At 40.5% G+C, this 25,423-nt stretch overlaps 1 protein-coding gene across 1 annotated transcript in view; it reads left to right on the forward strand.

Annotated features, from left to right (window-relative positions):
- The window catches only part of SNX18 (sorting nexin 18), a 94,385-nt gene extending 69,245 nt beyond the window's left edge, over positions 1 to 25,140 (forward strand). Inside the window, exon 2 of the mRNA XM_039709690.1 lies at positions 24,623 to 25,140. Coding sequence (XP_039565624.1) covers positions 24,623 to 24,669 — 47 coding nt within the window. The 3' untranslated portion in view covers positions 24,670 to 25,140. The remainder of the gene's footprint in view (positions 1 to 24,622) is intronic.
- Positions 25,141 to 25,423: the final 283 nt, after the last annotated feature.

A 25,423-nucleotide genomic window follows, 5' to 3' on the forward strand; every position in this document is an offset into this window, starting at 1 on the left:
AGACAGTGGGATCAAGGACACCCTCATCAAGTTTGCAGATGACACCAAACTGACATGTGCAATTGACAACAGAAGCTCAGGACACAATCCAAAAGGACCTGGACAAGCTTAAGAAATGTGCTAACAAGAACCTTATGAATTTTTACCAGGCCAAGTGCATAGTGCTGCACCTGGTTTGGGGCAATCCCAGACATGGGCACAGATAGGAGAAGGCACTGAGACCAGCCCTGCTCAGGTGGACTTGGGGATGCTGGTGGGTGAGAGGCTGGATATGACCCAGCCATGGGCACTCACAGCCCGGAGACCCACACGTGTCCTGGGCTGTCTCCAAAGCACCAACATCCATGTACTGCATCCATGAGCAGCAGGTCAAGGGAGGGGATTCTGCCTCTGCTCTGCCCCTGTGAGACCCCACCCGGAGTATCCAGCTCTGAGGCTGCCAATACAGGAAGGGCATAGATGAGGCCACCAAGATGATCAGAGTGCTGGAACATTTCTCCTCTGAAGACAGGCCTAGAGAGTTGAGGTTGCTCACCCTGGAGGAGAGAAAGCTCTGGGGGCACTCTGTTGAGGTCTTTCAGTACTTTAAAGGGGGCTTATGAAAAAAAGGCAGAGAAACTTTTTATATGGGCAGATAGTGATAAAACAAGGGGAAGTGTTTTTAAATTTAAAGAGGAGAGAATTCTTTACTCAAAAGATGGTGAGGCAATGGAACATGTTTCCCAGAAACATTATGGATGGCCCATCCCTGGAAATGTTCAAGGCCAGATTGGATGGGGCCCTGGGCAACCTGACCTAGTGTGTGGCATCTCTGCCTGTGGTGGCAAAACAGAAAATGGGTGATATTTTGTTGTGGTGTGTGTTTTTGATTGTAATTCGGTCCTAGTAGCCAGTTTTATAAACCCCCCATTTTGTATTGTTAAAGTATATTTTATTTCAATGGGCTGTTCCTTTCCTCCCGTGTTGTTGTTTTGCCCTGGTTGTCCATCTCCCCAAAGGCCTGCCCTTTTGTTCCCTGTTCTTCCTCCCACTGAATGTCAATCCCACCCCAGGCCTGCCCCTTTCTCTAGAAACTTCCCTATCAGTTTTGTATCCTTTGAAACCCCATTGGTGTTTAAGTTGTTCTCCTCTCCGGTAATCCCCTGTTGGTTTAAACATTGTCTTCCCCGCCTTGTTCCACCCCCAGTTTCTCCCAACTAAACAATTAAAGATTGTATCCTCCCCTGGGACCTCCCCCGTTTATAAGCAGGTGTATGCCTTTGATTCAGTGTCTTTCTGACCCTGTGTGGAATAACCATCTTTGGGAAAGGTGCAGAAGACCTCTCCCTGATCCTTGTCCCTCCCCTCGGCGCAGTCCTATCGCCAAGGCAGTCCACCCGTGCTGTAGAGCAGCTGTGCCCTACAGCCACACCCCGGATTCCACAGCTTCCCGGGGGCAGCCACTCTCGCCAGTGGTGCCAGGAGCTACTTGGGCAGAAGAAATCCAGCACTGCAGCAGTGTTTCAGGTCCCTTCCAGCTGAAACCAATCTATGATTCTCTGATCTCTCGTGGAAGTTTGGCAGCTTAGCCAAGTATCCCCAGTGTAGTCAATAAAATCTAAGGTTATCACAGCACCTTAGAGACACTTTTGTGAGGATGACAAGAAATCAGTGCATTCAGATGCAGGGTCCCTTCCAGCTGAAACCAATCTATGATTCTCTGATCTCTCGTGGAAGTTTGGCAGCTTAGCCAAGTATCCCCAGTGTAGTCAATAAAATCTAAGGTAATCACAGCACCTTAGAGACACTTTTGTGACAAGAAATCAGTGCATTCAGATGCAGGAGCAAATTAACTGCAAAGGAGAGAGTGCTGCCTATGGCCAGCGGGTGAACTGCCAGGTTTGAGACATCTCATTCTTGCGAGGCTTCCATGCTGTGCTGTAAACTGCTGCGAACTGTGTGAAACACTCCAATACCAACTGCATCACAAGGTGAGAGCTTTCCAAGAGCACTGGATGATATCTACTCCTTACCTGGGATTATCTTTGCTATTACATTGTAAATACATTCTGGCTATGATTAGCATGAACCACTCTTGCTGTGGCTTCTTGTTATGAGTGAGATGTTGCTCTGTGCATCCTCTAAAGCACAGGATATAAGCCAAGTGTTTCACAAGCATATTCATTGTTTCCCACTGGGAATTGCCACAGTAAAATATTAAATACAGTCAGGCTGAAATAATATCTACTCTAAAGGCCTCCATTGTGTTATCGATCAAATACAGATGGACCAGTTAATATTATGCAAACTCCATATCTAGCCAGAAAAATTTCTAGTAGCTAGGGTCACAACAGAAAATGCCTTCCAGAAAAAAAAAAGGATAATTAAGCTAAAAAGGCTTTTTCCCTAAGGAAAATTTGTAAATGTCAATTTAAAATACAGCATCATTGCAAGCTCTAAAATACGTTTATTAAATAAAAATATTTGGGACTCCTCAAGATGCATATTTGTTGGACCTTGTGAAGAAATTCTATGATACACAAAAAAAAAAAAAAGGAGGTCAAACACATTCATGCAGCTACACAGTTTAGAAATTCTAGTATAATTCAGGATTCATATACTTTTTTCAGATCTTAATAAAGCCGAGAAATCTGACCTCCATTATGATTATGATATCTGCTTTGGTTGTTACCAAATTCTGTACATACTACCTCTTAAGCTTCACTAAAGATATGTCATGAAATGTAAAATTCTTTCTCCAAGGCAAGCTGAATATTCGACGCCTACAATGAGTAGATCTTCAGATGAACAAATAATCCTGGACGCCTACAATCCTTTATAGCAGTAGTGAAGAGAAACACATTTTAGACATAATCTACCTTGCCCACCTTAAGAAGTGAAATAAATCCAAAACTTGTTTCTTTCTACTCTGTCTTTGCTGATAATACAGGGTCATTAGCTCAAACCACGCAAAAATGAGATAATTTCCATCAACTACACTGGGACTAGCTCAGTGGGTTATAGGATGGTGCTAATAGTGCCAAAGTTGTGGGTATGATCCCTGTATTCACACTCCCAACTCATTCACTTCTGAGTTGGACTTGATGATCCTCCCAGCTCAGACTATTCTGTGATTCTGTGTCACCAGAGGTTCAAAAGAATTACATCAAGCCTTTAAAAAAAACCACACAGCTTAAAATAAAATGCGTTCACTCATGGATTTACCTTCTCTTCCTATAATCTAGAAAATATTCCTTAGGTCTCTTGACCTGATTTCAGCAGTTGCCTATTTTCTCTGCTAGCTTTGATATGCAGGAATAACAGCCCCTGGATCATAGAATGATAGAATGGTTTGAGTTGTAAGGGATTGTGAAAATCTTCTCATTCCTACTCCCATTCCATGGGCAGGGACACTTCCTTCCTACTAAACCATGTTCCTCAAAGCCCCACCCAATGAGGCCTTGAACACTTCCAGGGGTGAGGCATCCACAACTTCTCTGGGCAGCCTGTTCCAGTGTCTCACAGTGCCCTCACGGTAAAGAATTTCTTCCTAAAAATAATCTGAATCTTTCCTCTTTCAGTTTAAAGCTGTTGCCCCTTGTGCTATAAATTTACTCTTAACAATATATCAAAAATGTCTCCATGAAACAAAAATTAGAAATAAACCACCTTCATGAGTACAGCATTATGAATATAAACTATATCTGGTAATATCAGATTAGAGTCTTAGCACTTGCTCCAGTAACTAGAAGGAGAAACTTGCCCCAGAGTGGCCCCCAGGCCACTTAATCTACTCACCAGTGGTCCCACCTGGCACCTGCTAGTGATCCCACACTCACTTGCCCCAGTTGCTGGCCCCATGGACACACAGGCCCAGTGACCAGGGCTGACTCCAGCTGCTCCTGCCCAGACCCCTGTGCCCCCCCTACACACACAGAGACAGAGTAAATGGAAATGGCACCATGCTTCTGATGGTGCTAAAGCACTCACAAACAGCAAAACTTTTCATAGACTGATCAAATCTAGACACTAAAATATCTAAATGCACTGCATTAGTAAAACACTACAAGTGAGGAACAGGTGGCAGGAATTGCCTTTTTTATGTGTTTAATTCCCAAGCAGATGGAGTGTTAGATGCATAAAAAGGTGAGCTACTTTAAATGAATGATTGTTTGGCTATACACAGCCTACTGAATTCAACTCAGGCTATTATTATCTTTACAACTGGGTAATACTGTGGTTACTCTACCAAATGAATAAGCTTTTCAAACCTGCCACAAGAGCTGTAAGAAACTGGCCCTTGATATCAGTCAGCATCAGCACCACTGGTAGGCTGACTGCTCTTTCCCTGCTTTCCCTGCAAATCCACATTCCTCTTCTGCTGCTCAGCACAACAATAAAAACAATCTATTTACAAAGAGTAACAGCTCCTTTTGAGATATGCATGTAAAGAAGTGATAAAACTACTTGAGAAAGAGGAGTAAGGCAAGCTCAGTAACCTGCTTGCCTTATTTTTTTAGGTAGTGCCTGTTTCTCTACAGGAAACAGAAATCTTATTCCCTATGAAAATATTTCAATAAATCAGCCTATTTGTTTTGCATATGTCTCACCCTGCAACACAGGAAAGGAAAAATTTATGGATGTGTAGACCTCAGTATTGCAATCAGACAAAGAGCCTCTCAAAATGATGTGACCTTGCCCTTCACTTCCCTCCACTGCAGAAAGAATTCCCATAATAACACGGCACAGCTGCTCTAAGGTGTGCTCAGCTGCTTGACCAAGTTGCTCCAGAAATGGTGATTAAAACAGCCAATAATGCATGCTGCAAACACTAAACTCAGGAAAGTTACAGTCATACAGTCCTGCCAATGCCAATGTACTCTGTCTTTCCTTTGGGAATCCACCAGTTACATTCCACAGTCTTAGGAGAAGAGAGAGATTCTAATAAAACACTTTAGTCTCTTTCTCAATCCATTTTGTAAACTGCCTCCTTCAAGCATTTTGAGATATATACACTCATCTTGGCAAAATGTCACAGTGGGTGGATTCCCAGCTAGACTCTTCAGGATTATAATGATTCAAGCTGTTCCAAATAGCCATAATGCTGCTCTTGAAATTTCATCTATTGTCATGAAATTGGGCTTTTTTTGCACAGGTTTGTAGAACTCTAATGCCAGGGTCAACATCCTTCTTAATGCTTTGTTCTTCTAAGTAGCATAATCCTCTTCCATTGTCCCTTTTAATGCTTTTTTCTGGCATTAGTGATATGCAAATATTGGGCTGAAGAATACTGTGCTCTATTTTTGCTGGCTATTTTCCTGAGAAAAGTATTCTATTTATGGCATATGTTGACACAGCTGATTCCAATTTTCCTTCCAGGGGAAGCCTGCCATACTGCTGTATGTAAAAGCAATCATGCCAGAGCTCTGTTTCTGAGAGTGCCCCAGGCTGTGGGCCCTCTCCGCTGTCTGGGGAGGCAATCCTTGTTTCATTTGCCAGTCTGTCCTCAGCTTCCTCAGCAGATGTCACCAGAACCATCACTGGGGTCATGGCCAAGGATAATACAGAGAGGGAGACAATGCTCCTCCAGCTTAAGGACTTGTTCTCCACCCACTATTCTGGAATGGGAGTATCCACACATGGAGTTAATCAGGGGTAAGTCCCTATACAGACAAGCCCTTACACTTAACACACCACTCTGAAGGATGCTGAGGCTTCTAACCACATCCTGGGTACTAGATGTTGATCACAGAATCCCTCAGCACTGTGCCTGGCGCTGCAATCTGTACCTGAGCCTTCAGTCTTTGCAAAGATCAGAGTGCATACCTGCAGTTCTGCTATTAACTTCTTAATTAGGACTTATTATAATGATTATAAATGTGATGGCTGTCATAATTCACCTACACACCTTAAAAAGCCTTTGAAAATAAATAATTCTTCTCCACAGTACTACTGTACAACAAGTTATCAAAATGTCTCACAGTGCAGATGTTTCAGACCTATGCTCATGTGTACATAATTTTTTTTTTCCTTGATAACTGAGCTGATGCAACACTGAGCAACTGAGCTGCTGCTGGTTTGGTTTTTTGGGTTTTTTTTTAGGGGGGTGTTGGTTTTGTTGGTTTGTTTGTTTGTTTTGTGGGAAGTCATGGGGAGCAATTGGAAAAGTTATTCAATATGATGACCCTCTGAATTCTTGTGGGACTCCTGTCGAAAGCATACTTTTTCTATTTTCCCATTTTTGGACAAAATTAAAGGCAAAGATCCAGGTTCAATTCCCAGTTACTGCTGTGTAAAACTGGAGTAGCTCCACCAAGCCATGAGTATTAAACTAGATTTATGCTACTTTGAGAGCAGACTTTGGACAGCAGACTTTGTGGTCAGCGCTTGTCTATAAAGCTTTTTGCCTAGAGCCTTTTGTAATCACCTTTCCCAGAATTCCTTACAAATGAACTTCAGAAGTCATTTTAACAATGCCACATTTTCCTTTTAAAAATCTTTATTTTGATTACTAAGCAAATGCACTTGTAATCTTGTAAGTATAACGTAGAATAAAACTAGAGTAAGGAACCAGCAAGTCTGAATTACTTTTATTTACTCCCTTGTATTTGCCTAGGGTTGCAGTCAGATGGCCCCAATTTCTTTGGTGAGGCAAAGGGTGGCACAAAAGGCTGAGTGTAAGAGGGGATATAATGGGTTGTCCTACAGGCTGCGTATCTGTCACCCATTTGACTGACCAGAATTGAGAACACCATATGCATCATCATTAACTATGTTTGCAGCCCTGGTACCAGATGTAGAAAAAGCAATAATTAATGTGGTTTTGGGGTAATAAAATATCCAACTGTACCAGTGTGCATTAATCACCTACCCTTAGTCACAGGGCTGTAGATGCAATGTCTGTTTGTCTGCCTTTGCACCAGCAGAGCTGTAGTCAGCAGGATGCTGCTCCTCTCCCAGGTGCTGGCTTAGGCAATGTCACACTGCCTAATGCTGAAATAGGGCTGTAGATGCAATGTCATTTAGTCTGTTCTTATGCCTTTGCACCAGCAGAGCTGTAGTCAGCAGGATGCTGCTCCTCTCCCAGGTGCTGGCTTAGGCAATGTCACACTGCCTAATGCTGAAAGCATCCCGAGGAGTGTAGCTCAGCTGCTGCTGCTCTGTGCACAGAGTCATCACAAAGTGCTCCTTGTATGTACTGTTGGAGGACTGAACAACAACTGTCACCGTGGAAGGAGGTGGATGTGTTATTGTTTTATTTTTTGTGGTCTTCAGATAGAATAGGGTAGGAAAATTATGAATCCCATTTGGGTTTTTAAATCTCACTAGTAGGAACCCAACTGCAGGTTTAATTTCTACTGCTGTGACAGTCAGCATTCTTCAAATTTTTGAGCTGTCAAAAGCACTCTAGTTTATTTATACATTCTTTTCACTCTTGCCCCCTCTCTCATACATGAGTACTCCCAGATCCTGTGAGGCTATCTTTAAACTTGCAAGCAGTTTGGATAGTTACTTGGAATCACTGGCTACTTTAATTTTAATCTCAAGTCTAAAAAAACCAACAAAACACTGTGAACCAAACTTTAGCATATTATAAGCTATGAAACATCTGTGAATGCCTGTACAGTCTGGAGACTTGTGAATTTTCCTAAAAGCTTGAGCTGCTTAACATAAACTTTTTCTGAAAGTTTCACTGTTACCCCAGTAAGTATCCTGCTATGCAGTAACACCCTGCCAATGGAAATGGCAGAAGATTAACAAATTATGGGAAAGATTGGAGAATATCTCTAATGTGGAAAATGCAGTAGTTCTATTGAACATGCACCACAATGTCCACACCAGCTCCAGTATTTAGGAAAGGAGGAACAGAGCAGTAGTGCCTATTGTGAAATATCCTACTGTGAAATATCCCATCTTCATTCAGCAATCACCTTTATTCTTGGGTAATAAACATGTTATCAAAGGTGCAGAGCAAACCAGACACTGAGCTGTGCAAATAGACAGAAGTGAGTCAACTTTTGCATGTTTATATAACATAAACTAATTTGAGTAATTTATTTTCCATATTTTCCAGCATAGGTACTATATTTGAGCCCTGACGTGGGCTTTTCTAACCAGCATCCAAGAATTAACATGTACAGGGTGTATTTTCAGGACAACATATGACTAAGTGATTACATTTAGTGTCTGTGCTGAAAATTTACTTTTTAAAGAGTACTGAATATATCATCATGAGGCTGATACCCACATTCAACCTTCTTTGGAGCCTATTCTATAACAAGGACATTGTCTTAGATTCTTGCTTCACTTCCACGCTCTATCCAGCTCACATCTCCCCTATGGGAACATCTACTTTCTACATGTATTTTAATCTGAAATGTTGATGTATGGCCTCATAATTTTAATTTCTCTGCTGTGAAGTCAGTTTACTTCATCCTTTCTTTTTCCTCCCTGGGGAAATCTACATTCACATGCAACATCTGTCACCTATTGACTTCTTGGGAAAAAAGGCTGATGTCATTACAATGTCCACCCATGTGTCAAGCTGCCAGTCTACTTGTGCCTGTCTCTTACCCACAGCTCATTTTCCTTTTTTTGAGGGTGATCTGTTCTGTACCTCGCCACAGGAAGTGGGACAAATCCTTTGCCTGCAACTACCAGTCTGTGCACCTCCTTCCCAGAGACTGGCTGCCAGGACAGCTCCTCAGAGAAGGCCATGGGCCCAAAAAATATGGAACAGTGTGTGCCTTCAGGCAAGGTGAGTGTGAAGCATCCTACTGCAGCTGATTTGCTTGCTGCTGATGGTAGATTGGGAGGAAACTGGCTGAATGGTAAAGCCTGAACTAAAAAGAAAAAAAAAAAAAAAAGAACCAAAAATTAAGAGAAGATAGTTAAGTTCATCAGCCACTTCAGTTTTGCTTATAAGGCAAAAAGTTCCTTCAGATCCTCATTAGGATACAGTTCTAAGTGTTTGTTCTTGCTACAAAAGCAAATCTGTGTGCTACATGTGCTGCAAGTCTGTGATCTACTCTTGTCTGGGATTGTCCTGACCCAGCTGCAGCACCTTGAACTTGGTTTTTCAAACCTAATGAGATTCCTATAAGATCACCTCTTGAGCTTGTCCAGGTCCCTCTGGATGGCATCTCATCCTTCAGGTGTGCCAACAGCACCTCTCGGCTTGGGGTCATCTGCAAACTTGCTTGAGCTTGCCCTTTGTCTACATCACTGATGAACATGTTAAATAACTCTGGTCCCAGTACAGACCCCTGAGGGCACCACTTGTCACTGACTCAGACTCTGAGTCTTTGCCCATGACCCTCTGGACGGGACTACATAACCAATTCCTTATTCAAAGAACATTCCATGCATGGAATCCATCTCTCTCCAGTTTAGAGAGTAGAAGGTTGTGAGGCACCATGTCAAAGGATTTACAGAATTCCAGGACAACCACACCCTTCCCCTCTCCACTGATGCAGCCAGTCCACTACAGAAGGGCACTGAGTTTGCCAGACAGGACCTGACCCTGGTGAAGCAGTACTGGTGTCTCAAATCACCTTCCTGTCCTCCATGGGCCTTGGCACAGCTCCTGGGAGGTTTCGTTCCATGATTTTCCCAGGCACAGAAGTGATGCTGACAAGTCAGTAACTCCCACTGACTCAAAAGTTGTGGGAAGAGGTATTACCCTTGAAGAGGGAGAAAAAAGAGTTGTGGAGTGCCTCCGCATTCTCCTCACCTATCGTTGCAAGTTTTCCAGCCTTGTTTATCAGGGGTGATACATTTTCTTTGTCCTTTCTTTTCTGGTTAACATACCCACTGAAGCCCTTTTTGGTGCTCTTTGCATCCCTTGTCAGCTTCAGCTTCATCTTGGCCTGTCTCACCCCATCTCTGCACAACTGAACTTCATCTTTTTATTTTCTTCTTTCCTTTTATATTTCCAGCAGGACCCTCCTCAGCCATGCTGGTCTCTTGTCTTCTGTGTCCATATTCTTGCTCCTGGGGGTTGTCAGGTCTCACACTCTGTGGAAGATTTCCTTAAAGAGTTGCTCTACTCCCTTGGACCTGGGGGCAGTCTCCAAGGGGATCCTCTTCATTATCTCCTTGAAGAGCTAGAAATTTTCTTAGATGAACTTCTGGATCCTAATTTTGCTCCTTACCTGACCCATATCCCTCAGGACTGCAGACTCCAGCAGTCCATGATCACTGCAGCCCACCTGCCTCCAATCTTGATGTTCGCAACTAACTTCCATCCAGAGTATCTGTGACAGGAAAAAAAAAATAGTCTCTTGGCTCCTATGGTGATTTAAATTTTGATAGTACTTTTTGAAATCATACATTTGTCTTCTTTCTTGGTGAAAATTCCAGTTAGAGAGCATGCTGTCAGCTTTACTTTAGGTAAGTTTTCTACAGATTGGAATATTTTTCCTTCATTTCCTTCATTCCTTCATTTCCACTTCTTCCAACTGAACAGTTTGAGTACTTGCTCAGTACCATCTCAGAGGTGTTCATGGTATCTGAGGATGACAGTAACTACTCACATTGCAGTCTCACTTGAAAGTTTTTGTTCCTGCAGCAGTAGTACAATTTCAATACAAATCAAACCTTTTGTCATATTAGCGCCTCAGATATTAGCCTTGTCATATATCTTGCTTACCTCCTTCAAAATTTTCTGCTCCACTGATTTTTAGAACATTTTATTGTGGTTGTTCCTGCTGCATTGAAAACTCAAAGGCAGGGTACACAGTTGCAAAGAAAGGGAATTACAAGGTTTGGAAGGTCAGCTGACGGTGAGATGAGTAATTGTGTGATGCTGCAAGGCCACTTGCCGAGCTGGAAGTGGCCTTTTGATCCAAAATAGGATGATCTGAGAGTAAAGAAGCACATTTCCTCTCATGTCCCTAACTTGAGATGGTTTCTTCAGTATCTAGCTGTTGGATGTGAAGATTATAGAGCTGAGTCCACATCATACTCCTCAACTGACCCCAGGCCCAAAGAGGCAGCTTAACATCCTTCTAATGGGTGTCATGCTCACAGGAATGTCCCAGGGTCTCATCAGCTTGGCCTGAAGCTTACAGACTTCATGCTCGATTATGAAGTGGTTTTGTTGCTCAAATTATGTTGCAGTCTGAGACATGATGATCCTGTCAAAAACTGATTATAATTCTCTGAAGTTCACAAAGGAAATAGAATTTTTTAAAATGATGGTATGTAGATGCTACTGGTAGAACAGAACATCCATTTCCCTCCATTGCGAAAACATGGATACAAAAGAAATCAGTTTGTCAGACATCAACTATTACATCATTCCATGACTCCACCCCTATCTCCAAATATCATGGTTTTGTGGTTTTGCTTACAGACACTCAACAGTGACCTTCTATTACTTTTTTTATGCTTGCCATTTTTCTGCTGGTATTATTCTTCCTGTGTTCTCTTGAGGCATTAGGTTATCTACACACGACTTCATATTATTTCCTTTCCAGCAGGACCCTCCTCAGCCATGCTGGTCTCTTGTCTTCTGTGTCCATATTCTTGCTCCTGGGGGTTGTCAGGTCTCACACTCTGTGGAAGATTTCCTTAAAGAGTTGCTCTACTCCCTTGGACCTGAGTCCAAGGGCAGTCTCCAAGGGGATCCTCTTCACTATCTCCTTGAAGAGCTAGAAATTTTCTTAGATGAACTTCTGGATCCTAATTTTGCTCCTTACCTGACCCATATCCCTCAGGACTGCAAACTCCAGCAGTCCATGATCACTGCAGCCCACCTGCCTCCAATCTTGATGTTCGCAACTAACTTCCATCCAGAGTATCTGTGACAGGAAAAAAAAAATAGTCTCTTGGCTCCTATGGTGATTTAAATTTTGATAGTACTTTTTGAAATCATACATTTGTCTTCTTTCTTGGTGAAAATTCCAGTTAGAGAGCATGCTGTCAGCTTTACTTTAGGTAAGTTTTCTACAGATTGGAATATTTTTCCTTCATTTCCTTCATTCCTTCATTTCCACTTCTTCCAACTGAACAGTTTGAGTACTTGCTCAGTACCATCTCAGAGGTGTTCATGGTATCTGAGGATGACAGTAACCACTCACATTGCAGTCTCACTTGAAAGTTTTTGTTCCTGCAGCAGTAGTACAATTTCAATACAAATCAAACCTTTTGTCATATTAGCGCCTCAGATATTAGCCTTGTCATATATCTTGCTTACCTCCTTCAAAATTTTCTGCTCCACTGATTTTTAGAACATTTTATTGTGGTTGTTCCTGCTGCATTGAAAACTCAAAGGCAGGGTACACAGTTGCAAAGAAAGGGAATTACAAGGTTTGGAAGGTCAGCTGAGGGTGAGATGAGTAATTGTGTGATGCTGCAAGGCCACTTGCCGAGCTGGAAGTGGCCTTTTGATCCAAAATAGGATGATCTGAGAGTAAAGAAGCACATTTCCTCTCATGTTCCTAACTTGAGATGGTTTCTTCAGTATCTAGCTGTTGGATGTGAAGATTATAGAGCTGAGTCCACATCATACTCCTCAACTGACCCCAGGCCCAAAGAGGCAGCTTAACATCCTTCTAATGGGTGTCATGCTCACAGGAATGTCCCAGGGTCTCATCAGCTTGGCCTGAAGCTTACAGACTTCATGCTCGATTATGAAGTGGTTTTGTTGCTCAAATTATGTTGCAGTCTGAGACATGATGATCCTGTCAAAAACTGATTATGATTCTCTGAAGTTCACAAAGGAAATAGAATTTTTTAAAATGATGGTATGTAGATGCTACTGGTAGAACAGAACATCCATTTCCCTCCATTGCGAAAACATGGATACAAAAGAAATCAGTTTGTCAGACATCAACTATTACATCATTCCATGACTCCACCCCTATCTCCAAATATCATGGTTTTGTGGTTTTGCTTACAGACACTCAACAGTGACCTTCTATTACTTTTTTTATGCTTGCCATTTTTCTGCTGGTATTATTCTTCCTGTGTTCTCTTGAGGCATTAGGTTATCTACACACGACTTCATATTATTTCCTCCTTATTCACTCCATGCTTATTTTAGCTGTTTGTTCCTTCCTCTTACTTTTTCTACCAACTTCCTATGTGCATCTATGTATTCCTTGCTTTTTTTTCCCACACTTTAGGGAGTTGCCTCCTCAGAAACCTCTCATATTTGAACATTGTGATGTGAATGTGATTCATTGAAAACATTCAGAAACAAGAAAATGTTCAGCCTCATAAACAGTGTTCTTGTTTGATTATGACAACCACAACATTTCCCATGCTTCAACCATATAGTTTATCTAAACCAGAAAAGCAGTTCTCTGACTCAGTGCAGCACATGGGAAGAAGTGGGGCAAGAGGAAAGCAAAGCCACCAGGAGGGGTGGCAGTGCCTCTCTGGCCAGGTCTAAGCCAGCAGGGACACCTGAGGCGAGCCTAAACTGATGATGAAACCAAGGCTCTGCTCAAGGTGACCTTTTTGTGCCTTGTCATTGTCAGTAGATACATGACAAAACTGAGCTCAAGCCCAGGACTCTAACTTCTCAACTAAAAGCTTGAATATTCAGTACTTTGTTTCCACTTTTGTCCCAGCCCCAGTCAATGCTGTACCTGCCTGGAGTCAGAGAAAGGAACTTTCAAACCAAGTCAAACTTACAGTGACTTTCCTTTAAGTAGATTATTAACAGAGTGCACACATTACTTTCTCCACACCAATGCACTTTTCCTCTGCCTTTCTACATAATCTTGCACCTATTTTCCATATTTACCTGCTTCCTCACTATAAATATCAAAACTTGAGATGGAACAGAGTGAAATAAAAGAAACAATGCAGAGTACACATAAAGCAAATTACAACATTAGTAACCATTCTACCAAGCTGTCTTGTACTCTACACAGCAAGTTAAATCACAACCATACATTTTTTTGTATTGTGCTATTCTTCTTTCAACTTGGCTAATTCAAATGTTGGACAGCACACAAAAATAAGAAATTTTATTTACATTATTTTATAAGGGTTACTATATTCATGTTTGTTGTTGGTATCATTGAAGTGAAATATGAATGCACAACAAGTAATATTAACAAAATATTAACCAACAAAAAAGCTATGTAGAAACTGTATACAATATTATTACCTAAGCAAAATCAGACAGCAAAAGTCTCCATGAGAGGAAGCTGGAACAAACAAATATGCACGATAAATGAGGAAATATGGTGGTTTTTTTAGCATTCCGGATGGTAAATATCTGGAGGAAATTGTCAGGAACAGTGATACAATCAAATGAAATTATGTGTCCTGACATTTCCCTGACTCAGTTTCCTTGCAGTAAGACAGGAATACTCGTCATCTACTTTCACATCCTATAGGACCAACTAAATCTTCCTAGCTCCTGAGTGGGACAGCACACAGGCAGCCTCTGCCTTGATGTCACACTCAGCCAAAGGGCAGCCACTGATCTTGCTCTGTAGGACAGGGGCCACAAACTGCAAAGGATTCATCCTACCATCCTGACCCTACAGAATTTCTCATGTTGGTAAGAGACACAGAATCAGAGGTGCAAGATGGCAAGTGATTACTGAAGGCATTGGTGAAGAGGAGAACCTGGAGGGGTTCTCAAAAACAAAAATCAGGGTTTAGGGCTGCTCAGGTGACTGGATTGCAGCCAGGACATAGCCAGACTCTGTAGCATTGTGCAGGTGTGGCACTGGACACGCACCACATCCCCAGCCTCACCATATCTCCAGCCTCACAGCATTCCCAGGCTTACTGAATCCTTGGGTTTGCCTCTTCCCAATGCCGAGAAGATCAGCATAGCCTCACAAACAAGTGTTAACTGAGTCCTGGGTGGGAATCCCAAGTGAACTATTGAGAGTTGCGAATAACTTAGGTGACAGCTATAGCCCTTTCTTATTCCAACAGAAGAGCTTCCTGTATTATACACTCTGTCCCAGAAATAGAGATAAATCTTTATCTTAGACATCAAAAATAGCAGATACTTCATGCATTGGGCCATAAATAGGTCAAAATTCAGAATGATGCACAGGTTAATGTGCCATGTGAACCAGATTTCCTTTCAGATTACATCTCCTTTGCATGGTCTGGGCTTTTAAGGTCTTTTCCATCTAAGGCATTGGATAATTCAATTAGAAAATTCACTTCCAGTCAAGACCTCATTTGTCTTTCAGAGGTAGCAGTGTAAATTACAGCCCCATGAGCCACAGCACAAGACAGTGGCTCTGCCTTCCAACTTGCTCATTGATCAGACAGACAAGAGCACATCTGTCTCCGAGGTCTGGAGTTGGTCTTTGTACCCCTGGCAGCCTGGCTGCAGGAGTGTGAGCAAGAGCCAAGCAGCTGAAGCAGAAATAATACCAAGCAGGAAACAAGTAATTTCCATGCCACTGGAAATGCATGAGCAGAGAGAAATCATGTGTAGCCTGCAATTGTGTTCGTGAATAAATATTGCAGCTATCATTCTGAACACGAGGTTATTGCTGGCGCTGGCCTTGTGCCGAACAGTGGTGTCACTGGAACTCAGTTTAGTGCCTAAACTCAGCTGAAAAATGACAGCAAAGCATGTTTTCTGCCAATTTTAATATGAGCTCAGCAATTAAGCAAAGCATTATTTACAGATGCTTATCTGGGGAGCAGAGGGAATGTTTTGCAGAGCAAGTTAGATAATTGGGATTAACCAGTAAGGCATCTCTATCAGCAAACACATTTTCTTTTACAGGCATTCCCCAAGGGATAAACCACCTGAATTCATATGTTTGTGATGTGTCTTCATTTTCTAGCCATGACCCCAAAGCCATGCTTTGAGGGTGGTACACCCTCTAAATGTGACCAATATTCAATATCCATTTAGACAAACAGTGCTGTCCTATAAATAAGATCCTGACTGGACCCAAATGACTGAAAATACAGAGGGACCATATAGACTGGGACTGGAAAGTGGCAAATCAGAAGAGATAGTAAAGACATAGATAAGCTCTTAACATAGATAACACTCTTTTTTAATAGCTCAACAAAGTCCTAATTATTTAGTCATGCACTACAGGAACTTACTTATGCAAAAAAAAAAAATCACATATGTTTAGGAAGCAACCAAATAAAATAGCAGCAGAGAAAGCCACCACAGATATTAGAAGCACATGAGCAAATATTATGTATGCATCCTCTCTTGATTTACATACATAGGTATCCAGTATTGGCCAGTGGTGGACACAGGATAATGGGATAGATGTACCATTGCACCAGTATGGCACTTATTACATATCTACCTTCTAAAATTGCTACTGGAATTATTACAGTCTTCATAGGTTTGTAAATCAATTTTTTTCAAAACTTTTCAAATTATTGAATGTGCACAGGATATTTTGAAAAATTGGTGATAACATGGTGATAACATCACTACTTTTTAAACTGTCTGTGGGAACTACACCTCCAAACATCTTAAAACTCTTATCCAAGTGAGAAATTTTAAAACATACTATGTCACATACAACACATTTTTCTATAAATGAATCTGTTTACTCAGAAAGAAGTAGGGCTTTGTGACTTTTAGAACTAAGGTGACTTCAGAGGAATACTAATGTTCAAATGGCACCTTCTGTTTTGTCCAGTTGTGTAATGCTTGTAAGTAAATATGTCACTTTGTCTTGCTAAAGGTTAAGTGCAGGTAATGGATTAATTGGATTATTTGGTGTCATGAAAATAGTCCCAGGAGAGCACAGATGTAAAGAAACACGAGCAAGATTGTGGACTACCAGCAACAGCTGAAATTACTTTTATTTCAGACGTGCAGATCATGACCTGACTTTTAAGTGTAGTGATCCAGCATATGGTTTACAGTGGAGTCTTGGAGGAATAATCACCATTGATGGTTATTTTCTGGAATGTCAAGGCAGATACATAACTCTCCCAGTATCATTCAGTGTGAATATTTCAGTCTTCCTGGATTAGCACCATAGCTTTACTGGTGACGAGTATGTCACAGTGAGCACTCTTTTCCTCATTTTAAGTTACTCAGACATTATATCCTACCAATGAAATGACAGAAGTAATTTAAAAGCATTTTACAATGCTCTCTCCTGGTTTACCATTTTTAATTTATGATCTGTAAACTATGACTGTGAGGTTCACAAGCAGCAACAGAAAGCCAAGTGAATTGTCAGCAGGCTTAAATTTCCTCTAAATGAGCTGTATTTTTCCATGCAGTGGAAAAGACTGGTGACATCTGCAGATGAAAGAATAAAATAAAATCAACTTGTGCCATTTCAGATAGAACTTTTTAAACACCCATTTTTTTCCAAAAGCAGTCCCAGTTTTATAAAAGGCAACAAGGAACTGATTTATAAGTTAATTCAACACTACCACACTTCTCTGCAGAGAAACAGAAAGGTGTGCACTGTGCTTTTGCTCAGCATCGCTCAATACACAAAACTGCACACGGAAATTGATGCCTTCCCTATGTTTTAACTGTTAATGCATAAACCAGCAAAAACTCCCCTGACCTAACTTCTGCATGAGGAACTTTTGTGTCCTCTTACTTCTTTCTTTCACAGTGGGAGTCACTGAGGTTTTTTTGTTCATACTACTTTAAAATATCATAACAAAAGAAAAAAGGAAGAAAAATTAATTTAGGTAGTCTGTCTGATACAAAAGATCTTTTCTTTCATGCTTTTTAAAATGCCTAATGTATGTAGGGCCAAATTCTAAGCCTTTTTAAATGTGAAGGCAGGATGAATAATAACATTAACATGAACAATAACTAACAATAACAATAATTTTTTACATGTGTTATTTCTATGCAGAGAAATTTCTGTGTTGGTCAGCTTAATTCCTCATTATTAATAATTCATCCATTTCCATTAAATAACTTTAAATAATTGAATCAGGCTGTCTAACTACCTCTCTTAGGCTACCAATCACGCTAAACTGATGTGATCATCTGCAACACTAGTTGTGAATATTTACAATTTAAATTTAAAAATATTTTAAAGTATTTTAAAATTAAATCCCAATTAAGACAGAGTAGCCAGTGTGGAATCAGAAGCTGGATGTGTATAAACCTCCTTCCACTGAGGTTAGATAATCTGAATTTCCTAGGAAGTGAAAGACTGTCTTCAGTTCTTCATTTTTAAATGTGGGTTCTCATTTGTACGAGCAGGACTGTTGGATCATAGTACAGATGTACTCAGTCATTCAGTTCAGTCATGTGCAATTAAAAGATCAACCTTTCCTTGTTTCTTCCAGGAGCCACCCTGTCTATTCCAGCTGAGCAAAATTACTCTAAAAGAACCTAGTTTGCCAGGTTAAAGTGCACCTTGCAAATCAGAAGCTGGATGTTTAAATCAGGTTCCTTCCACTGAGGTTAGATAATCTGAATTTCCTAGGAAGTGAAAGACTGTCTTCAGTTCTTCATTTTTAAATGTGGGTTCTCATTTGTACGAGCAGGACTGTTGGATCATAGTACAGATGTACTCAGTCATTCAGTTCAGTCATGTGCAATTAAAAGATCAACCTTTCCTTGTTTCTTCCAGGAGCCACCCTGTCTATTCCAGCTGAGCAAAATTACTCTAAAAGAACCTAGTTTGCCAGGTTAAAGTGCACCTTGCTGAGAAATTTAATTTAGAGTAGGCAGCCTCAACAGCACTTGGGATGGGTGATAACTGTAGGATCAGACCTCTCTTCCAAGAAATTTGACACTTGTTTTAAAAATATAACAGAGATAAGCTGGTAGATTAGTTAACAGTTCCTGTTTGCTGGCAAAGAAGTCTTTTCAAACTTACTCAGCATTTTGTGTCACATGCTGAATGTCTGCGGTCATAATCTTAAATTCCTGTTTGTTTTCAGTCAGCTGTTTTTTCTTTTTTCCATAAAAACAAGTAGGTTCACAGGACTCAGTTTCCCCAGATGTCATACTTTTCAAAAACAGGGTGTAAGTCATCCCTTGTCTTCCTCAATGCTGAGGTCATGAAAATCACTCTGATCACTCGTTTCTCTCCTATTTCCTTCAACATCCTCTAGAGAAGAGGATGCAACATCCTCTAGAGAAGATCTGCCTACTAATGGCTTGTTTCATAAACATGACCAAGACAAAAGCCATTCCCTTTATGTTCTGCAGAATAATTCAGTACGAAGAGAATGAGGAAGCCACACCACACATACAAACACATATATTTTTTAAAGACTGGCTAACACAACTCATTGATGAAGCTATATGTGAACCAAGACAAAAGCCATCCCCTTCATGTTCTGCAGAATAATTCAGTAAGGAGAGAATGAGGAAGCCACACCACACATACGAACACATATTTTTTAAAGACTGGCTAACACAACTCATTGATGAAGCTATATGTGATAGTGAAGTCACTGGGATTCTATATTCTCTTATCATCCACTATCAGTTTAAGCATTTTGTCACTGCATTTTGCTGGTGTAAACAGTCTTTACACTTTTTGATAATGAATTGTGCCCCAGGTTGATTTTGTATGTGGAAATCACTCTGGGGACTTTGCAGTCCCACAGAATGTGGGGTTATTTTTTCACACAACACTGCCAGAACAGTGGAATATACAGCTGCAAGCCACAGGGCACTGCTGTACCTGAGCTGTCATCTCCTCCAGTGGAGCATTCCAGTTCTCAGGGGAAGAATCTCTCTTTTAAAGAGGCTTGGTATTTTGGGACTTATGCACTTCTTTCAACATAAGGTCCAGGAACTGAAACATTGCCCAAAAAAGTGATGTAACGTGGTGCTGCCACAAGCTGCACTGCTGTGTACTGGGGGTTAGCACTGCACTGAAGCTCAGGGAATGCAGTCATGCTAAGTAGGTCAGTGCTAAGGAATTGAACAGAGCTGTGGGAATTGCCTAAGCAGTGACACTCAATGGTGTTAGATCATTAGGATCACCCTCAGTATGATTTTGGACTCACAAAACAAGCAGACTCTCAAAACCTCCTAGATATGGTAATTTCCAGTTGTGACCATCATATTTACAAATGTAAGTGGGGTTAACAAGCCATGAGCTCAGAATTCTAAGAGGATTGGCCTCTGTGCTATTAAAAATCTGTTATGATTGATATTCAAGCATAGATGTAATCAACAAATGGAACTCTTACTTCAATGATTCACTAATTGTGATCTTTGGATTTTATTATTACAATAGCTGGTATCTACACATCATACTATGGCCCCTAAATCTGCCCCAGAGCATGCATGGCACAGCAGGGTAAAACTCATAACAGCAATGCCTTGCTGTCTGCAAGGCTCCTCACTTGACCTTGGGTTAAATCTAACTTTTCCATCTTCCTTCTGAGGCTGACACAGATGATGTGAAACCTTGTTCCATGAGTACCTTTCAGTGGAACTGATAACTGCACAGGCAGGACTTGGTAGCCCCAGTACACATCCTTCTGGAAAACTAACACAGGAAAATGGAATTTGTCTTTGGGACAAAAAAATAAAAATAAAAAAATAAAATAAAAAGCGCTGACAAGTTCTTGTGCTTTTGGAATGAAATTTAAAAGTAATTTTTCCTGGATGGGAAGAGAAAACAAATACCAGCAACAGGAGCTCAATCCAAAGAAGCCAATAGACATTTTATTGTTGGCATTTTTATGAACAAACCACATATGAAATTACCACTCATAAAAACAGGCTGGGTTTTTTCTCAGTTTTGGTTTTCAGATATAGTTGCAGCAACAGCTCTGCAAACTGTCGTGTTATCAACTTGTTATGTCAGAATAAAGCAAAAGAGTACAAGTTTCAGAAAAAGTGAATATCATGCAGACAGTCATTTTTAATCAGTGTATCATCCCTCTAAGTCAGCAAGAATCCTATAGAAATAAATAACTTCAAAATAACAATAGGTAAGACCTACCTTATTCTTTGTGCACTTTGAGGCTGCCTTGTTATTTAAGCACTGGGACAATCACTTTTCCCACTATATTTTTCCCCCTGTATTTCTCTTTCATCTTTATTTCTTCACCACAGCAGTGAAAAATAAAATTGGAAAGCATAGGTGCCCATGGAGGAAAGGGAAAACCAAGCACTGTGGGAGTGGAGGACAGAGGGGATCTGCAATAGTAGATTTAGTTTTGTTTGTAGCATCATCTTTCCAGACAGCCCAGCAAGAGGACAATTGCTCAACTTGTCATGTTTCAGTGAAAGAGAAACCCATGACTATTGCAACCAGGAAATGTTGACATAATGGAGTTACTAAGAAAACCTGAATTTTAGTAATTCTCCATCTCAGACACATTGCAACCAAGATCACAGAAGTTTTACGCCCATTAGTACCACAACTTTTTTTTTTCTTTTTTTTTTTTTTTTGCCTTGAAAGGCCTTGTGATAGTCAGACAAAATGGTTTTGTTGTCAGCACACAAAATAAAATAGTATTTTCCACAAACACATGAAAAAGAAAATGTCGAGCCTGTAGCATGGTTGTATCCTATGAATAGATTCATTGCAAGGCAGAGGAACTGCCAAGAACTGCCACTAGGACAGATTCAGACATGTGTGGGTATCTCTGCCTCCAGTTGCTATCATTACTGCACTTTCAGTGTGCTTGAGGAGACATTAATTCTGTATTCAGGGATTTTCTCAGTATTGAAAATTCTGGACAACGAGTGGCCTATCAGACCACAGCTCTGCTCCACCACACATAGGAAGAGTCACGAGCGGAATTAGCCATAGCTGGATATACAGAAGATCAAGACAGTTAAATTCAACTAAAGGGAGTTACAATTGTAGGCAAGGGCTCTGCGGCATAAAGCAAGCAGGAGAAAGGCAGAGGTAGCTGTGTGATTTGAGCAGGATGAGCAAGGCAAGGAGAGGGATCGACCATCACGAGCAGGTGTGGGAGCTCATGTCCTTGTTTATATTACATGTGGGCTATTCCCACTGCAGTGGGAAAGGAGGGGGTGGATGCCACTGCAGGGCACTGACCGTCTGCCCTCTGCCCACTGGGGCAATCTGCAAGAGAGGAAGTGAGAACATGAGTTGCAAAACATCAGCTGAGCCTGTGCCCCTGTCTTGGCACCCCAGACTGCTGCTAAGTCCAGACCTCCCACTCCTATGTTCTCCTATTAGCAGCAATTCATTTGCCATGTTCTCCTCTTTTTCTGAGCCTGCAATATGGCTGAATTGCATAGATTTAATCAAAATAAGCATCAAAAAATTATTTTTAAAACATTAATATGTAAATCTTTGTGTCAAGTCAGCAAAGATGATGATTTTCATTCAGAGCCAAGAATTTTTTGGGGGGACAAACAAAAGATAAGGTGTAGGTGTTTATTTAGCCACTGTTTTCTGATGATCTTCATATTTAGGCACTGAAGATGTCTGCAAATAGTCTCCATACGAATGAACTTCAGCTAAAGACATTGATTAATCAGTGTGAATTACAATGAGAAGCCAGAATTCTAAAATCTTAACAGGCATATTTAGCTACCTCTTATTATCTACTTCCTCCTATTCAGAGTAAGTGACCATGGATAAGTCACAGTTCTACACATTCTGTACATGATGTAAAAATTGTGGAAATAATTGAACGGAAATAAGAGAAGCACATAGAAAAAAATTTAATTGCTTGTCTTAAAGTTCCTGTCTGCTGTTAAGTTTGAATCCTTGAATTCTCTTCAATCTTTGAATACTTGAATGCTCTTCTAATCAATACAGGAATACAAAATGTGCCTTTTGTTTAGGAAGTCACTAGTACATCAACTTCAACTGAAGTAAACTCAAATGAAACAAAAGCTCATATTTTCCTGCAAAAGTGAGTGACCAGCAGTAAATTCTGGGGTGAATGAAAGGGGTTTGTTTCATGACAGAGAGATCTCAGGCAGAACCAACCACAAGTATGCGTCATTCTCCATTTATTGTGAAATTGAGAGGGGAAAGCTAGTCTGTCTTTAACATCTGAAAGCTAAAAGTCACACTCAAAATATTTTCAAGTTATTAGTAAAATTAAAGTCCTTACACCTGCTATAATTCCCCAAATATATAAATACTCTGCTTTGAATATGTATCCCACATATATAGTTCTTGCCATTACTAATATAACCCAAATAAGTGGATACATTCTAAAACAACCCATTAAGAGTCTTTCTAATTGATTGGCAAAGAGGTTTCTCCTGGGATAGTATTATCATCTAATGGCCTTAAAAAGCAGAAAACCACTGAATAATTGAATCTAATTTAAATTCCACTCTGAGGCAGACAACCCACAACAAATCTGTTCTGGCTCAAAATAATTTTTTGTTGTTAATTTGTGATTTTAATGTTTAATGAGTTTTCTGAAACCTGATTTTATTTATTTTGCTGATATATCATGCTTATAATATACAGCATATTTTAATGGGAAAAGCTCAAGTCACTTAGTTCTTGAGTTGCAATTAATGGCATACCTGTTTTTTTTTTTAATTGCAATAATTTTCATTGTTTTCACCTTAACAGTTTAGCTATTATAATTCAAAATAGTAGTGTCAAAAGACAAATAAGAAAAATGAGCTTTCTAAAAATAAATAGTCTTGGTTTTATTTGTATTTTCCATAATTTAATTTAACACAAATATTTATTTCCTGATTGAAATGCTCAGGACAGGCATGTAGCACCCACCATGTGGGGCTCTGAGCAGCTGGGTCTAGTGAAAGGTGTCTCAGCTCATGGCAGAAGCAGTGGAATTAGGAAATTTTAAGGTCCCTTCCAGCCTAAGCCATTCTATGACTAGAAATACAGCAGTACCAAAAACTTGGCATCAGGGTGTTTCACATTTTTGTCCGAGAAAAAAACAAAAAAAGCCAAAAAACCGCAAGTTCAACCAAAAGACTTACACAGTTTAACAGTCTAAAAAAGTTGATTAAGGAAAGGCTACTTACCCTGCATATCCCCAGAGATTAGAGCCTCTTAATCAATTACTTTGGTAAGTTCCACTGATACGAATACCTGTTCTTTGGATGCCTGTTCAGACTACTGTCCTTATTGCATTGAGGATACTAAACAGCAGCTAGGTGTTATACAATAAAAATGCCTTTTAGGAATTTAGAAACAGAGTAGAGAAACAGCTTTTCTTCATTTTTCCAAGAATGTGAAATGTACATAGTGGGAAAATGCAGGACAAAGCATGTAGAATATTTTTTTTCAGTACCGTAGACACTTCCTGCCTTGCTCATTGAGGTGGATAGGTCCATTTTCATGCTAATGTCATTTCCTTTTGAAAAGGAATAGTGATTTCTTCTGTTTAAACATGGGGAATGACCTAAAGGTCTCTGCATTGGTCAGTAGGAGAGCTGCTGTGCTCAGGGAGCACAGCACTGTGAGGACTGTCTTTGCTGGGCTTTGCACAGGCACCCAGCTGCAGCCAGATGGTTACCTGACTCTGCCAAAAAAGAGTATTAGTTAACAAAAGCCTAAGGAAGTACAGGGCAACCCTTCCAGATTTGCTCTTTCCTTCCAAGCCTTTAACTTTCTTCCCAAACCAAAACTTGACTCGTCTTTGAGAAAAACATCTGCTAGAACAGAGACTGAACGCACTTGGGCCAACATTAAAATTTAAGGTGGCTTTGATTAGACTCCAAAATGCCTGGCAGAATACTTACCATAGACTGATTCCAAGAGGTAAAGAGCATGCTATGGTTCTGTTATTTTAGGAGAACCTTCACCACCAGCCTGTTTGTCAGAGCAAAGTGGGAAATAGTCAAGACTCAAATGATCGTCCCACCACTGCAGAAGTCCATGTGTTCAGGCAGGCAGTACCTACCCTCACTGGATCCAGAAACTGGAGACTGGGAGAAAGAATGGGAGAAAGTAGAGAATTCATGCACTGTGCCCATGAGGATGTACTCAGGCATCAGGACAGGCCAGCCATTCATTTCCCCCTTCCTCAAGGACATCAGGTGAGTAGATCTCTTCACTTGGCTGCTGGCATTCATTTTTATTTTGTTCTTTCAGCACAGCCCTTCATCTTGACAACTCTTTACTCTGTCCTTGAGTTCATAATTTTTCAGACTTTAAGTATGGTTAAGCCTGTGAATGTCTTTGGGTCTTCATATTTAAGAAATGCTTAATCTGAAGGCTCAATTTGAAGACTTCCAAAAAAACAACAGTAAAATTATGCTCCCATGTATGTTTTTGCAATATTTAAGCTGTGCACCAGAAGTGTTTTCTATTCACTTTGACTTTTTTTGTTACCTTTGTTACTTGTTAACCTACCACAGGCCATCATCAAGATAGATCTTGGTCATTTTCTTATAAAGCAAAATATTTGTGACTTATTAATCTTCTCACAAGAGGGAGAAATTTGATTTCCTCAAATATCTATCCTCCCTATAACACTCTGGTCCAGGTTCCTACTTTTAAAACCATGGACATCAGTATCAAAAATCCATTTCATTTTGGTCCCATCACTGCTCCATGGAGATAATACTTCTTTCTTAAACTACTAGAGCCTA

This window comes from Passer montanus, unplaced genomic scaffold, assembly GCF_014805655.1.
Source record: "Passer montanus isolate IOZ18808 unplaced genomic scaffold, ASM1480565v1 scaffold22, whole genome shotgun sequence".
NCBI classification, from domain to species: domain Eukaryota; kingdom Metazoa; phylum Chordata; class Aves; order Passeriformes; family Passeridae; genus Passer; species Passer montanus.